The 14,370-nt window shown below is 31.9% G+C and overlaps 4 protein-coding genes across 4 annotated transcripts; all 4 read right to left on the reverse strand.

Moving 5' to 3' along the window:
• Window positions 1-371: 371 nt before the first annotated feature.
• LOC124421303 (neprilysin-3-like) lies at window positions 372-2,560 on the reverse strand. The gene has a single exon (XM_046956257.1). It carries the CDS (start codon window positions 2,525-2,527, stop codon window positions 659-661), a length of 1,869 nt encoding a protein of 622 aa, XP_046812213.1. The 5' UTR covers window positions 2,528-2,560; the 3' UTR covers window positions 372-658.
• A 2,816-nt stretch (window positions 2,561-5,376) lies between these two features.
• Window positions 5,377-7,399, reverse strand: LOC124421270 (neprilysin-3-like). Its single transcript, XM_046956162.1, has one exon. It carries the CDS (start codon window positions 7,396-7,398, stop codon window positions 5,377-5,379), a length of 2,022 nt encoding a protein of 673 aa, XP_046812118.1. The 5' UTR covers window position 7,399.
• Window positions 7,400-8,706: 1,307 nt separating this feature from the next.
• LOC111687014 (membrane metallo-endopeptidase-like 1) lies at window positions 8,707-10,804 on the reverse strand. The gene has a single exon (XM_023449420.2). It carries the CDS (start codon window positions 10,706-10,708, stop codon window positions 8,780-8,782), a length of 1,929 nt encoding a protein of 642 aa, XP_023305188.2. The 5' UTR covers window positions 10,709-10,804; the 3' UTR covers window positions 8,707-8,779.
• A 2,430-nt stretch (window positions 10,805-13,234) lies between these two features.
• LOC111687001 (lachesin-like) lies at window positions 13,235-14,184 on the reverse strand. The gene is made up of 4 exons (XM_046956164.1): window positions 14,163-14,184; window positions 13,838-13,996; window positions 13,636-13,764; window positions 13,235-13,499 (listed from the first exon to the last, which is right to left on the reverse strand). Exons 1-4 carry the CDS (start codon window positions 14,182-14,184, stop codon window positions 13,345-13,347), a joined length of 465 nt encoding a protein of 154 aa, XP_046812120.1. The 3' UTR covers window positions 13,235-13,344.
• Window positions 14,185-14,370: the final 186 nt, after the last annotated feature.

Here is a 14,370-nt window from a genome sequence, read left to right on the forward strand (position 1 = left end):
TCTATAGTCTAGTCTATAGTCTAGTCTATAGTCTAGTCTATAGTCTAGTCTATAGTCTAGCCTATAGCCTAGTCTATAGTCTAGCCTATAGCCTAGTCTACAGTCTAGTCTATAGTCTAGTCTATAGTCTAGTCTATTGTCTAGTATATAGTCTAGTCTATTGTCTAGTCTATAGTCGAGTCTATAGTCTAGTCTATAGTCTAGCCTATAGTCTAGTCTATAGTATAGTCTATAGTTTAGTTTATAGACCTATCTATAGTCTAATCTATATTCTAGTCAATAGTCTGGTCCATACTATAGTCTAGCCTATAGTCTGCAATATATTTTTCTTTAAAAAAAAAATAATTTTTCATAGAAATATTTTACTTATTTTTATTTTTTATTGATTTACACAGTTTTGAGCTAAAATATTACGTATGTATGTATGTATCCTTATAGTGTTGTGTATAGCAGCAAAGATAGCAATGTCCATTTTGTTTTTTTAAATATATTTAACAACAATTTTACTACGAATAAAGCAACCAAGTTCTACTGTCTCAAGTACTCAGTTAATCCAACCAAAATTACAAGTAATTTTGTTCATTTCTATGTATTTCTCTTAAATGTATTTTGCAACATATGCTTCTAAGCCATTCTCATTTGATTGATATAATCATTTCTAATAAAGACGACATTTTGGTTTCGCATGCATGAGACTTGTCTCTGGACAATCATATGCCCTTGCAAATGGTCGAAAATTCTTTACTATTATCTGCAAACGCTGTGCATCTGAATCATGATCTATGAACTGTATGTTATCTTTGCCACAGAAAAACTGAGCCATATTCACAAAGAAATCTTTTCTCCACTGTGTGTAATTATCATGCGAATAATTTTCATAATAGATGCGGTAAACTACACGTACTGCAAATAGATCGGCAATACGCTCATCTATGGTTTCTGTAAAATTTTGCATTTGCATGCAATTAAGAGCTTTTGTAAAATTTTCATGATTCATAATGTCTGAAGGCGGATCCAATGGCAAACCATACTGATCAAAATATAGACCAGTAGTATCGAAAGCATGGGCTAGTTCATGTGCCAAAACAAAACCCAATAGGGATAGTTGTTCTAGAGGCGTTTGATTATAATGATATAAAGGTAATTGTAAAGTGCCAAATGGTATGACTACCATATTCTGTTGGAGCACATAGAACGGTAAGGACACAGAGCCCATATGATTATCGCCGACTATGAAGTGTGTTTGATTTTGTTTATATAGCAACGATTTACTGAAACGATGTTTTAATAGCAGCAAATGATTTTTAAAATAGTTATCTTTGAACAGATTAGATATATCCTGATAAAAGTTTTCTATGGCGTAAAAACTTTTATCGGCCGGTAAATTACCGATATTTATTTGAATTTCTTTTAATTTAGTTTCCAAAAATATTATCTCTTCACAATTGAGTTTTAGGAAATTCTTTTCGAAATATTTTTTCATCGTAACTTTAAGTTGTTGAGTTAGCTTAGCAAGAGCTTTTGAGAATTTAGTTTCGTCCTTTTGATAGAAGTTATGATAATAAGAGAAATTTACTGCCAAATCAAATTTTCTTCTTAAATCCTTTATACAGGCAATGGGTGTAAAGTCTGTAGCGCCATCTTTGGCTAAATAGTAAAGGAATTGTAGCATTAAATAATTGCATAAATGTTCTAGTTCCTTAGGTGACCACGATTGACGATTTATGAATTTAAAATATTCTGGATTTTCTATGGTAATAACTGAAATGTTATTAACTTCAGGACCCAACAAATTTTCCACAAATAATTTAATATTAAGCAAAGGATGGTTAATATCTATACTTGCCAAACTTATATCTTTTATCTGATTTGCACTTAAATCAAATTTTCCTCTCATATTTTTTAATTTTACATAAAAATTATAAAGCCCTTGTATTATCTGCTCATGACGCTCTATGCCTAAAGTTTTTAACAATATCTGCAACACTTTTTTATCGGGTAGTTTGCCCTCTTCATCATCTGCTATAGCTGGTGCTAGCCAGATATGTAATAAACCTTCCTTATTTCTTACAATTTCATGCTTTACTATAACATTACTTAAGCCATATGACTGCATTTGACCCAACAAAGACCAAAAATCAAAGGTTTCATTTGCTGTCAACCACCGTTTCTTATATGCCAATAAGGGCCAATCTAATTGATCACCCGGTCTTAGGTCGTCAAAATATTTCTTCAAATCTCTTTGTGTTTCATTCTTACATGACACCCAGTACAATTGCATTTTATCACAAAATGTTTGTTTACCCGGTATATAGGTTTGCTTGTTCATATATTCCAACAATTTTTTATTAAAGTTATTATCCAATTTTTGTGTTATTTCCTTGTAACTCTCATCTGGGTTTTCACGACTATAGTTACTGCAGGCATATTCGTAGAAATCTTCACAAGGTCCTTTAAAACATTTTGTTAAACAACAAAATTGTTGTAATAATATAAATTTTATGAGATTTATGTAGAGCGATTTCATAGTTTTCGTTCTTTTTTTTGCAACTGGAAACACTGAATCTAAAAATATCACTATTTTAATAAGTCAAACTAATATTGGTGTACATATGCTAGCTGTCGTATAGAGATAAGAATATATTTTTTTAAGAACATATACATATATAGACAACATATAGAGCAAGAAATATCGAATATAATATCCCCTATAGGAAATTAACCAAGAGATGAAAAATTTTTAATTCAGTACTACTTAGTCTATAGTCTAGTTTATAGTCTAGTCTATAGTCTAGTCTATAGTCTAGTCTATAGTCTAGTCTAGTCTATAGCCTAGTCTATAGTCTAGTCTATAGTCTAGTCTATAGTCTAGTCTATAGTCTAGTCTATAGTCTAGTCTATAGTCTAGTCTATAGTCTAGTCTATAGTCTAGTCTATAGTCTAGTCTATAGTCTAGTCTATAGTCTAGTCTATAGTCTAGTCTATAGTCTAGTCTATAGTCTAGTCTATAGTCTAGTCTATAGTCTAGTCTATAGTCTAGTCTATAGTCTAGTCTATAGTCTAGTCTATAGTCTAAGTCTATAGTCTAGTCTATAGTCTAGTCTATAGTCTAGTCTATAGTCTAGTCTATAGTCTAGTCTATAGTCTAGTCTATAGTCTAGTCTATAGTCTAGTCTATAGTCTAGTCTATAGTCTAGTCTATAGTCTAGTCTATAGTCTAGTCTATAGTCTAGTCTATAGTCTAGTCTATAGTCTAGTCTATAGTCTAGTCTATAGTCTAGTCTATAGTCTAGTCTATAGTCTAGTCTATAGTCTAGTCTATAGTCTAGTCTATAGTCTAGTCTATAGTCTAGTCTATAGTCTAGTCTATTCCTAGTCTATAGTCTAGTCTATAGTCTAGTCTATAGTCTAGTCTATAGTCTAGTCTATAGTCTAGTCTATAGTCTAGTCTATAGTCTAGTCTATAGTCTAGTCTATAGTCTAGTCTATAGTCTAGTCTATAGTCTAGTCTATAGTCTAGTCTATAGTCTAGTCTATAGTCTAGTCTATAGTCTAGCCTATAGTCTAGTCTATAGTCTAGTCTATAGTCTAGTCTATAGTCTAGTCTATAGTCTAGTCTATAGTCTAGTCTATAGTCTAGTCTATAGTCTAGTCTATAGTCTAGTCTATACTCTAGTCTATAGTCTAGTCTATAGCCTAGTTTATAGTCTAGTCTATATCTAGTCTATAGTCTAGTCTATAGTCTAGTCTAGTCTAGTCTATAGTCTAGTCTATATTCTAGTCTATAGTCGAGTCTATAATCTAGTCTATATTCTAGTCTATAGTCGAGTTTATAATCTAGTCTATAGTCTAGTCTATAGTCTAGTATTTGTATAAACCAAATTTAAAGTCATATGCCGTGATATTCTAAATAGAGCTTCAATATAAGTTCATAGCTATAATCGTAGTTTAATAATGAGCGTCAGTTCTAGATGAGTTCTAGTTCAGTTCTAGTTCAGTTCTAGTTCAGTTCTAGTTCAGTTCTAGTTCAGTTCTAGTTCAGTTCTAGTTCAGTTCTAGTTCAGTTCTAGTTCAGTTCTAGTTCAGTTCTAGTTCAGTTCTAGTTCAGTTCTAGTTCAGTTCTAGTTCAGTTCTAGTTCAGTTCTAGTTCAGTTCTAGTTCAGTTCTAGTTCAGTTCTAGTTCAGTTCTAGTTCAGTTCTAGTTCAGTTCTAGTTCAGTTCTAGTTCAGTTCTAGTTCAGTTCTAGTTCAGTTCTAGTTCAGTTCTAGTTCAGTTCTAGTTCAGTTCTAGTTCAGTTCTAGTTCAGTTCTAGTTCAGTTCTAGTTCAGTTCTAGTTCAGTTCTAGTTCAGTTCTAGTTCAGTTCTAGTTCAGTTCTAGTTCAGTTCTAGTTCAGTTCTAGTTCAGTTCTAGTTCAGTTCTAGTTCAGTTCTAGTTCAGTTCTAGTTCAGTTCTAGTTCAGTTCTAGTTCATTTCTAGTTCAGTTCTAGTTCAGTTCTAGTTCAGTTCTAGTTCAGTTCTAGTTCAGTTCTAGTTCAGTTCTAGTTCAGTTCTAGTTCAGTTCTAGTTCAGTTCTAGTTCAGTTTCTAGTTCAGTTCTAGTTCAGTTCTAGTTCAGTTCTAGTTCAGTTCTAGTTCAGTTCTAGTTCAGTTCTAGTTCAGTTCTAGTTCAGTTCTAGTTCAGTTCTAGTTCAGTTCTAGTTCAGTTCTAGTTCAGTTCTAGTTCAGTTCTAGTTCAGTTCTAGTTCAGTTCTAGTTCAGTTCTAGTTCAGTTCTAGTTCAGTTCTAGTTCAGTTCTAGTTCAGTTCTAGTTCATTTCTAGTTCAGTTCTAGTTCAGTTCTAGTTCAGTTCTAGTTCAGTTCTAGTTCAGTTCTAGTTCAGTTCTAGTTCAGTTCTAGTTCAGTTCTAGTTCAGTTCTAGTTCAGTTCTAGTTCAGTTCTAGTTCAGTTCTAGTTCAGTTCTAGTTTCAGTTCTAGTTCAGTTCTAGTTCAGTTCTAGTTCAGTTCTAGTTCAGTTCTAGTTCAGTTCTAGTTCAGTTCTAGTTCAGTTCTAGTTCAGTTCTAGTTCAGTTCTAGTTCAGTTCTAGTTCAGTTCTAGTTCAGTTCTAGTTCAGTTCTAGTTCAGTTCTAGTTCAGTTCTAGTTCAGTTCTAGTTCAGTTCTAGTTCAGTTCTAGTTCAGTTCTAGTTCAGTTCTAGTTCAGTTCTAGTTCAGTTCTAGTTCAGTTCTAGTTCAGTTCTAGTTCAGTTCTAGTTCAGTTCTAGTTCAGTTCTAGTTCAGTTCTAGTTCAGTTCTAGTTCAGTTCTAGTTCAGTTCTAGTTCAGTTCTAGTTCAGTTCTAGTTCAGTTCTAGTTCAGTTCTAGTTCGGTTCTAGTTCTAGTTAAGGGATGTGTTGCTGCATTTCGAGTAGTGCATCTGTGTCGTGATCAATAAATTTTATATCGTTTTTACCACAAAAAAACTGCGCCAAATTTAAGTAGAAATATTTATTCCAACTAGTACGTACATCTGCTGGAGTATCTTTATTTAGTTTAGTTTCATGTAGATCATAACTGATGTCTATGGCAATAATATCCGCTATACGTTCATCTATACTATTGGTAAAAAGTTGAGACTGCAAACATTCTAGGGCGGCGAGAAAATTTTCATTGGCCAATATATGATGTGGAGATTTTACAAATTCTCCTTTACTATCATAATTAAGACCAAATGTATCGAAACTGTGCGACAACTCATGAGCCATTATAAAACCTAAATGAGAATATTTGTAGACATCATGATAGTGTATATCGAAAAGTGGATAACGTAGACTGCTAAAGGGTAATACGATCATGTTTTGTTGGGCAACATAAAATGCTGCTGGCCTACTGCCTAAAGCACCTCTAGAATAGTGGTGGTGCGTTTGATTTGGTTTATAATGGAGGGTGTTTTGATGACCATGTTTCAGTAGGAGAAGATGATTTTTATAGTAATTTGTTATATCCAATGTTGGCAAATTTTCATAAAATTTTTCAATTTTAATAAATGTTACGTCTTGCGGTAAGTTTCCTATATTTAGCTTAACATATTGCAACTTTTCTTGTAGAAATTGTTGTTGTTGTAAAGTTAAATTTAAATGATTTTCTAGGAATAGTTTTTGAAATTTCGCTTTTATGTTTTGAAATACTTCCAGAATAATGGGTTTATAGAGATCAGCTTTGTGACCATAGTTGTGTTGATAAAATAGATAATTTACCGCTAAATCCATTTTATTTCTTAAATCCTTAATACAATCCAAACTTTTGAAAGTAGCTGTACTATCCAAAGCCAAAAAATGAAGAAATTTTAACATTAAATAATTACACCAATCAGATTTTTTTACATTTTGCTTTTCATTTAAGTTTTGAAAATACTGGGGATTTCTTAATATAATTACAGTATCTGCCGATAATTCTCGGTTAACTAGTTCCTTGACAAATGAACTTAAATTTAGATTTTCAAATTGTGATTTCAAATCCTTATAAGTCAATTGTTGAACATTCCCTTTGTGCTCTTCACAACTTTCCAAAATATCCACCAAAATCTTATTGGTTTGTAAAAGATTTAATAAAAACATTTTAGGTTGCGCTACTCCCAGACCCATTAATAAAACAGCTAACATCTTCAAGTCCGGTAAAGTCGAATTATTCTCTCGATATGCAGGTTCTAGCATTATTTCTAAATCACCATTTTTCTTTACTAAAATTTGTTGATTTATCAAGACATTATTTAAACCGTAAGACTGTAATGTGCCCAATAGAGTCCACATATCAAATGATTGCTCATCGGCCCATAGAAAAGGTTTAGTAGCGTTATTTCTTAACTCCTCCCATAAGGGCCAATTAAGCTGTGGTCCTGGTTCAATATGTTCAAAGTATTTTGTTAAATTTCTTTTAGTTTCTCTGCGACACGAATGAAAATAAGCCAATGTTTTCGCTATAAATGTATCAGATTTATCAGAATCTTGTTGATAGTCCCGATACACTGCATCAAATAGTTGTAAAATAAATTTATTATATTGTAAATCCAATAAAGTGGTTATTTCCTTATAATCCTCTGATGAGTGTTGCTCCGCATACTTGCCACAGGCATGGGCATAAAAATCCTCACACGGTTTAATGGTTTCATCTATAGACGATAAAATGGTATTTTCAATCAATATATTTATATCATTTTGTGTAGATTGGGCTTTAATCTGAACGCTTAGTACTGCTAGCATAAGTGTCCATAAAAGCTGTAAAGTCATTTTTCTCGCCGTACTTGTTGCAGGTTTAAATACTTTTTTAAAACTGTTAAATTGTACACAGCTTTTGAAGAGATAATCAAATTTCGATTTATCAAGACACAAAACATAAAAACAGATTAAACAGAATATAAAATTCATTTTCAACCCTCGAAAGAAATATTCAGCATCTTTATCACAACAAAATTATTTAAAAAAAGTGTTTACAACAACAAAATTTTTGTAAAAAAAAAATTAATAAATTTTAAGAGAGACTACTTGATCAGAGAGACTAAATAATCGTATTGTTTCTCAAAGAAAAAACTATCGACTATATTTTCTTCACTGGAAATAATAAAGCTTTTTGCTCATAGTTCTTTGATTATAGAAACTATGTTGTATTTACTAAGGAGAATATAGTCTCTTATTTCTACTGACAATAGTTTTTCGCCTAAATAAACTATAGTCTTTTGACTTGAAAGATTATAAACAATATACAACCTAATGTCTCTTGACTACAGTCTCTGAACTTCTCACTTTAGTCTTTCGACTACCGAAACTAAAGAGTCTTGACTACATATACTATAGTCGCTATAATATGCTATAGACTAGACTATAGACAAGACTATAGACTAGACTATAGACAAGACTATAGACTAGACTATAGACCAGACTATAGACTAGACTTTAGAGTAGACTATAGACTAGACTATAGACTAGACTATAGACTAGACTATAGACTAGACTATAGACTAGACTATAGACTAGACTATAGACTAGACTATAGACTAGACTATAGACTAGACTATAGACTAGACTATAGACTAGACTATAGACTAGACTATAGACTAGACTATAGACTAGACTATAGACTAGACTATAGACTAGACTATAGACTGGACTATAGACTGGAATATATACTAAAATTTATACTTGACTATAGACAGGACTATAGACTGGACAATAGACTAGACTATACGCAAAAACAGAGACTAGAGTATAGACTAGACTATATACTATATTATAGACTAGTTGTAGACTAGATTGGTGACAAGGCTATGTACTAGACTGTAGACTAGATTGCAGACTAGACTGTAGACTTAACTATATACTAGACTAGCTTAGTTAGTCAGTCAGACAGTCACTTAGTTAGTTAGTTAGTTAGTTAGTTAGTTAGTTAGTTAGTTAGTTAGATAGTTAGTTAGTTAGTTAGTTAGTTAGTTAGTTAGTTAGTTAGTTAGTTAGTTAGTTAGTTAGTTAGTTAGTTAGTTAGTTAGTTAGTTAGTTAGTTAGTTAGTTAGTTAGTTAGTTAGTTAGTTAGTTAGTTAGTTAGTTAGTTAGTTAGTTAGTTAGTTAGTTAGTTAGTTAGTTAGTTAGTTAGTTAGTTAGTTAGTTAGTTAGTTAGTTAATTAGTTAGTTAGTTAGAATATTTGCATTTCCAGTTCAGCCGTACCAAATAAAATCTTAATCTTTACTAAAGGTTTAACATTTATTTATATTTACAATTATTTTGTAAAATTACTTAAATCTATAATATAAAAATTTAATACACACGACACTTTCTACTTGGATGCATTTTACTATTTCGATGACATTTGAAAGCATACGCGAATCCTTCTGAATTCATGACAATCTGATTCAAACGCTGAGCATCACTATCATGTTCTACAAACTTAATATTACTTTTACCGCAAAAGAACTGAGCCATATTTAAGTAGAAATATTTGAATTGATTAACAGGAATGAGATTTTGGTTATTTTCTGTGAAAATTTTAAATATAACATCCATGCCAACAATATCCGCTATACGTTCGTCTATACTATCGGTGGGTAGTTGTGACTGCAGGCAGACTAGAGATTTTCGATAATTCATATTTTCCAATATATCAGAACCGTCTTCGTTTATTAGCTCGCTCATGCCATCAAAATTTAAACCAGTGGTATCGAAGGCATGTGTAAACTCATGAGCTAATATAAAACCCAAAAGTGAATACTTGTAGTCATCGTTATATTTAGCATCGAATAGTGGATACGCTAGACTGCCGAATGGTAAAACGATCATATTTTGTTTGATCACATAAAACGCGCCCGATGTACTACCCATACGATTGTCGTTCACAATGAAATAACTCTGCGTAGGCGCATAATGAAGAGACTTTTGAAAACGATGTTTTAACAAGAGTAAGTGATTTTTATAGTAATTTTTATCATGTAATTGTGGTAGATTTTCATAAAACGTTTCAATTTTATCAAATGTTACATCATCGGGTAGATTTCCTATATTTAGGCGCAAATTTTGTAATTTATGTTGAAGAAATTGAACTTGTGTCTCGGTCAGATTTAAGCGATTGTTTGTGAATAATCTTTTAAATCGATCTTTTATATTTACAAAAATTTCATTGACAGCTTCATTATAGAGTTGAGCTTTGAAGGCATAGTTTTCATTATAAAACAAAAAATTCACTGCTAAATCCATTTTATTTCTCAGATCTTTTACACAATCCAAAGCGGTGAAATCATTTGTACTGTCTACGACCAAATAGTAAAGAAATTTCATCATCAAATAGTTGCACCAATTGGGCGTTTGTAGTTTCTGCCACATATTATCGTTTAAATATTGAAAATATTTTGGATTTATTATGATAATTGAAGTGTTTGCATTTAATTCTATATTTAAAAGTTCCTGAAGATATACATCTAAATTAAGTTTTGGATATAGTAACTTTAAATCTTCATAAGTAATGTCCAGCATTTCATCAGCTTCCTCAACAAATTGATTCAAAATATCAAGCAACAGTTCATCAGATTTTCTTAAATTATGTAATATATGTTTAGGTTTAGAAACTTCTAGAGCCATTAGTAAAAACTCTAAAATATTTAAGTCTGGTAAGGTACTATTTTCCTCACTGTAAGCTGGTTCTAAGGTTATGCTAAATTCTTTATTTCTATCCACCGAAATCTCATGATTAATCAAGACATTATTTAAACCATAGGACTGCAACTTCCCTAATAACATCCAGACATCATAAGTTGCCTGCGACCATGTGTTAGTTGTTTTCTCCCATATGGGCCAATTTAATTGTGGACCTGGTTTAATATCCTTGAAATATTTTGGAAGATCTCTTCTAACTTCTCTCCGACAGGCCTTCCAATACACTCTCGCCTTTTCAATAAACGACTGACAATGATCCGTTACTTGATAATCATGTTGATAGCAAGATTCTATCATATTTATAATATATTTATTATATTGAAAATCCATTAAGCCGGATATTTCCTTATAGTATTTTGTTCGATGTTGCTCAGCATAATTTCCACAGGCAAAAGTATAGAAGTCTTCACAGGGATTAACAGTAAAGTCTATAGATTTTAATATGGAATTTTTCACCCTTGTATTTACATCATTTTTTAGATCAGCCTGTGTTTTGGGTTGGACTGATAATAGTAGCGGCCATAGATATTTTATAAACATTATAGATATTATTGTGTTTTTATAATTATTTTTCCCCTTTTTATTTTCCACGTACTCACTGCAGTTGTTGTGGTTTAAAGCACATTATCAAGACTGTTGAAATTAAATATATTTAAAGCTCGCCTTTCAAAAGAGATAATGAAAGTTGAGTATTAACAAAAATATACTAGTACAAGTTTCAAGTCATTCATTAGCTTTTGCTTAAACCATTAACTGTCCAATGTATCCGGAATGGTATAATACTATATAGTCCAAACTATAGTCTATACAATAGTTTCAAATATAGTCGAGACTATAGACCAGACTATATTCCGGATTAGAATCAAGAATGTATTCTAGACTATAGTCCATACTATAGATCTCTATGATATATAATCCAACCTATAGTCCAGACTGTAGTTCAGACTATAGCCCTACCATCCTATACTCCAGACAATAATACCAAACTAAAGGCCAGACTATCAACCAGAATATAGTTTATAGTTCCCAGTTTAGTCTACACTGTACTCCTACTAAATTTCAGACTATAGTCCAGACTTAATTACTGATTATTTTCCATATTATATTGCAAACTATAATCCAAAAGATATACCAGACTAAAGATCCAAACTGAAGGCCTGACTCTAGACCAGACTAAATATCAGACTAAATATCAGACTATAGACCAGACTATAGGCCAGATTATAGATTAGAATGAACCCATACTGCGGTACTATAATCCAAAAGATATACCAGAATATATTCAACACCATAACCATTATATAGTCCAGAGTATAATCCACACTTTAGACCAGACTACAGATCAGACTATAGGCCAGCCTATACAGCAGGCTATAGGCCAGACTATAGACCAGATTTTAGATCAGAATATAGACCAGACTATAGACAGACTATACTAAAGCACAGAGTAAAGTTCAGATTATAGACCAGAATATAATCCATATTTTAATCCGTCATAGCCCAGATTATAGACCAGACTATAGGCCATGTCCGTCTGTCTGTCTATTGAAATCAGTTTTTAGTGGTCCCCAGACAATTCAGTTAGACATGCTTTCGAGAAGATCGCTATTTAAAATCAGCATTTTTTTCATGCTTTGTTAAAAAAGCTACAACAACACTGTGAATTGGATAAAGATGTACATGTACGTGTAGAGATGTATTTGGTTTTATTCAGCTGTGTATTTTTTTTGTATGTTTGGTTGCTGTTCTGTTCTCACGAAGGTGAAGGGTATAACACGAACAAGAAGATAAAGCAGTAATATGTTGGTAATACAACTCATATTTGTTTGAGGGTGGTAATACAGTTTGACGGTGGTATTACAGTACAACGGTTAATATATCTTTCTGCTGCAGTTTATATTTGTTTGTGTGTATGTTATGTGTGACATGTGTGCAGAGATACAAAATTAATAAAAACTGTTTTTTTTTAAAACATACTTGGTGAAAGGGTATATAAGATTCGGCACAGTCGAATATGGAAATATTCCATATTTTAATCCGTCATAGGCCAGACTATAGACCAGACTTTAGACCTGAATATAAGATAGACTATACCCATACTATATCACAGAATGTAGTTCAGATTCTAGACAGAAATATAATCCATATTTTAATCCGTCATATAGTCCAGTCTGAATTCAGATTATTGTCCAAACTATACCGAAACTATATACCAGATTATAGTAAATAATACGCTATAGACCCGACTATAGTCCGGACAAAATTCCTGACTATAATCCCGACTATAGCACCGATAATAGTTCAGACTAAAGTACCGACTATAGGCCAGACCATATTCCAGACAAAAGTCCTGACTATAGTCCAGACTAAAGATCCGACTATAGCCCCAACCATAGTTCAGACTAAAGTCCCAACTTTTGTCATAGAAAAATTTTCTTAAACAAGACTGGACTACAGTCCAGAATATTTATACCCTACACTACTTTAGTGGGGAGGATATATTGGATTTTTGCTGATGTTTGTAACGCACAATAATATTGGTCCTTTACCTACCTTAAAGTATACCAATCGGCAATGAACCATTTCCTGAGTCGATTTACCTATGTCCGTTCGTGTAAAATGTAAACCTTGTAATCAACGACAGGGCGCAATTTTGAAAATAATTTAATGAAATTTGGTACATGATCTTCTATTGGACGAAGCCTATTGAAAATGGTTAACATTGGTATCTTCTAGCCCCCATACAACTGAACCCGCCAAAAAGGGCTTGTAAAATTTGTAATCAAAGTACAGTTCGCAATTTTTGAGATAATTCAATGAAATTAATAACTTAAATGCTTTATTATGACAACTAAATTACATTATATTTTTGTAAAAAATGTAGGGCATTATATAGTCGGCCTCGCCCAACTATAATTTTTTACTTGTTTTATAAAAATTTTCTTTGCCATTTAGGGTTAAAGAAATATGTATAAATTTAAATTGTTTTTAGCTTTACTTTAAAACGCAAATAGATTTCTTAAACAGGGAATTCACTCTCATAGATGATGCTCTTTTCTATAAAATTGAGTATTAATTCCTATAAAATGATTTAGCTGCAAGTTATTTTGATTTTTTTTTATGAATTTCACTCTTTACAAAAACAACAAAAATATATGTATATGTATATACAACACTCACTTGTATTTCGAAGAATCTGTTATCATTTGTTCGTTTTCTCTTGTCCAATAATTGAGAGACGTTGGATTTGCTTCTATGAAACATTCTAAGGTTACATTGAAATACATGGGTATGCCCACCAATTGATGGGGTATTGAGACCATGGGAGAAACTAAAACAATAAAAAATATAAAAACAAGTATTTCCATCAATTAGTCTTTTTTACATATATAAGATTTCCTAAGTAGCTTAAAGTCATAGTTTAATTATTTTAATTGTACTTTAAATTAATTGTTAATTTTACTTACAATCCACACTGACTTTAATACGTTTCGAGACACTGGGCGGTACACCATTGGTAGCTATACATAAATAGGCACCCATATGTAAACGAGATATACGTTCCAATTCCAAGGTATCACCTTCAACTTCGGGTACTGAAAATTTTGCATCAAAAAATTTTAAATCAAATAAACGACTTTAGTTTTCATTTTTCTTTTTAAAGCTCACCATCTAATGATTTATTTACAACAATTCTTAGACCATCATCTCGTTTCCAACGTATCGAGGGTTCAGGACTACCTTTCGCTTTACATCTTAGGGTAACATTATCACCTTCACGCACAATTACATCACTTGAGGTCAGCGAATCATCGATATTGGGAGGAACTTAAAGCAAAAAGAGTAGATATTCTATATTAATATTTTCATTATAAAGATAATATTTTATAGAGAAAATTTCTAGAATTAATATCAATTTCATATTTACTTTATGCCACTTTTTTCTCCACCCCATTTATTTACTTTTTCTTATAAAAATAATTTAATTTCCTACTTTGGGGTTTTTGAGGTGCCATGTGTTATTGATCTCACCACACAGACATGTACATTGAATGGTGTTTCATTACCCGTTAGTTCTGTTTGAACAAATAATGAATAGTGTAGTCATAGTCTAGTCATAGTCTAGTCATAGTCTAGTCATAGTCTAGTCATAGTCTAGTCATAGTCTAGTCATAGTCTAGTCATAGTCTAGTCATAGTCTA

Source organism: Lucilia cuprina, chromosome 2 (assembly GCF_022045245.1).
Source record: "Lucilia cuprina isolate Lc7/37 chromosome 2, ASM2204524v1, whole genome shotgun sequence".
NCBI classification, from domain to species: domain Eukaryota; kingdom Metazoa; phylum Arthropoda; class Insecta; order Diptera; family Calliphoridae; genus Lucilia; species Lucilia cuprina.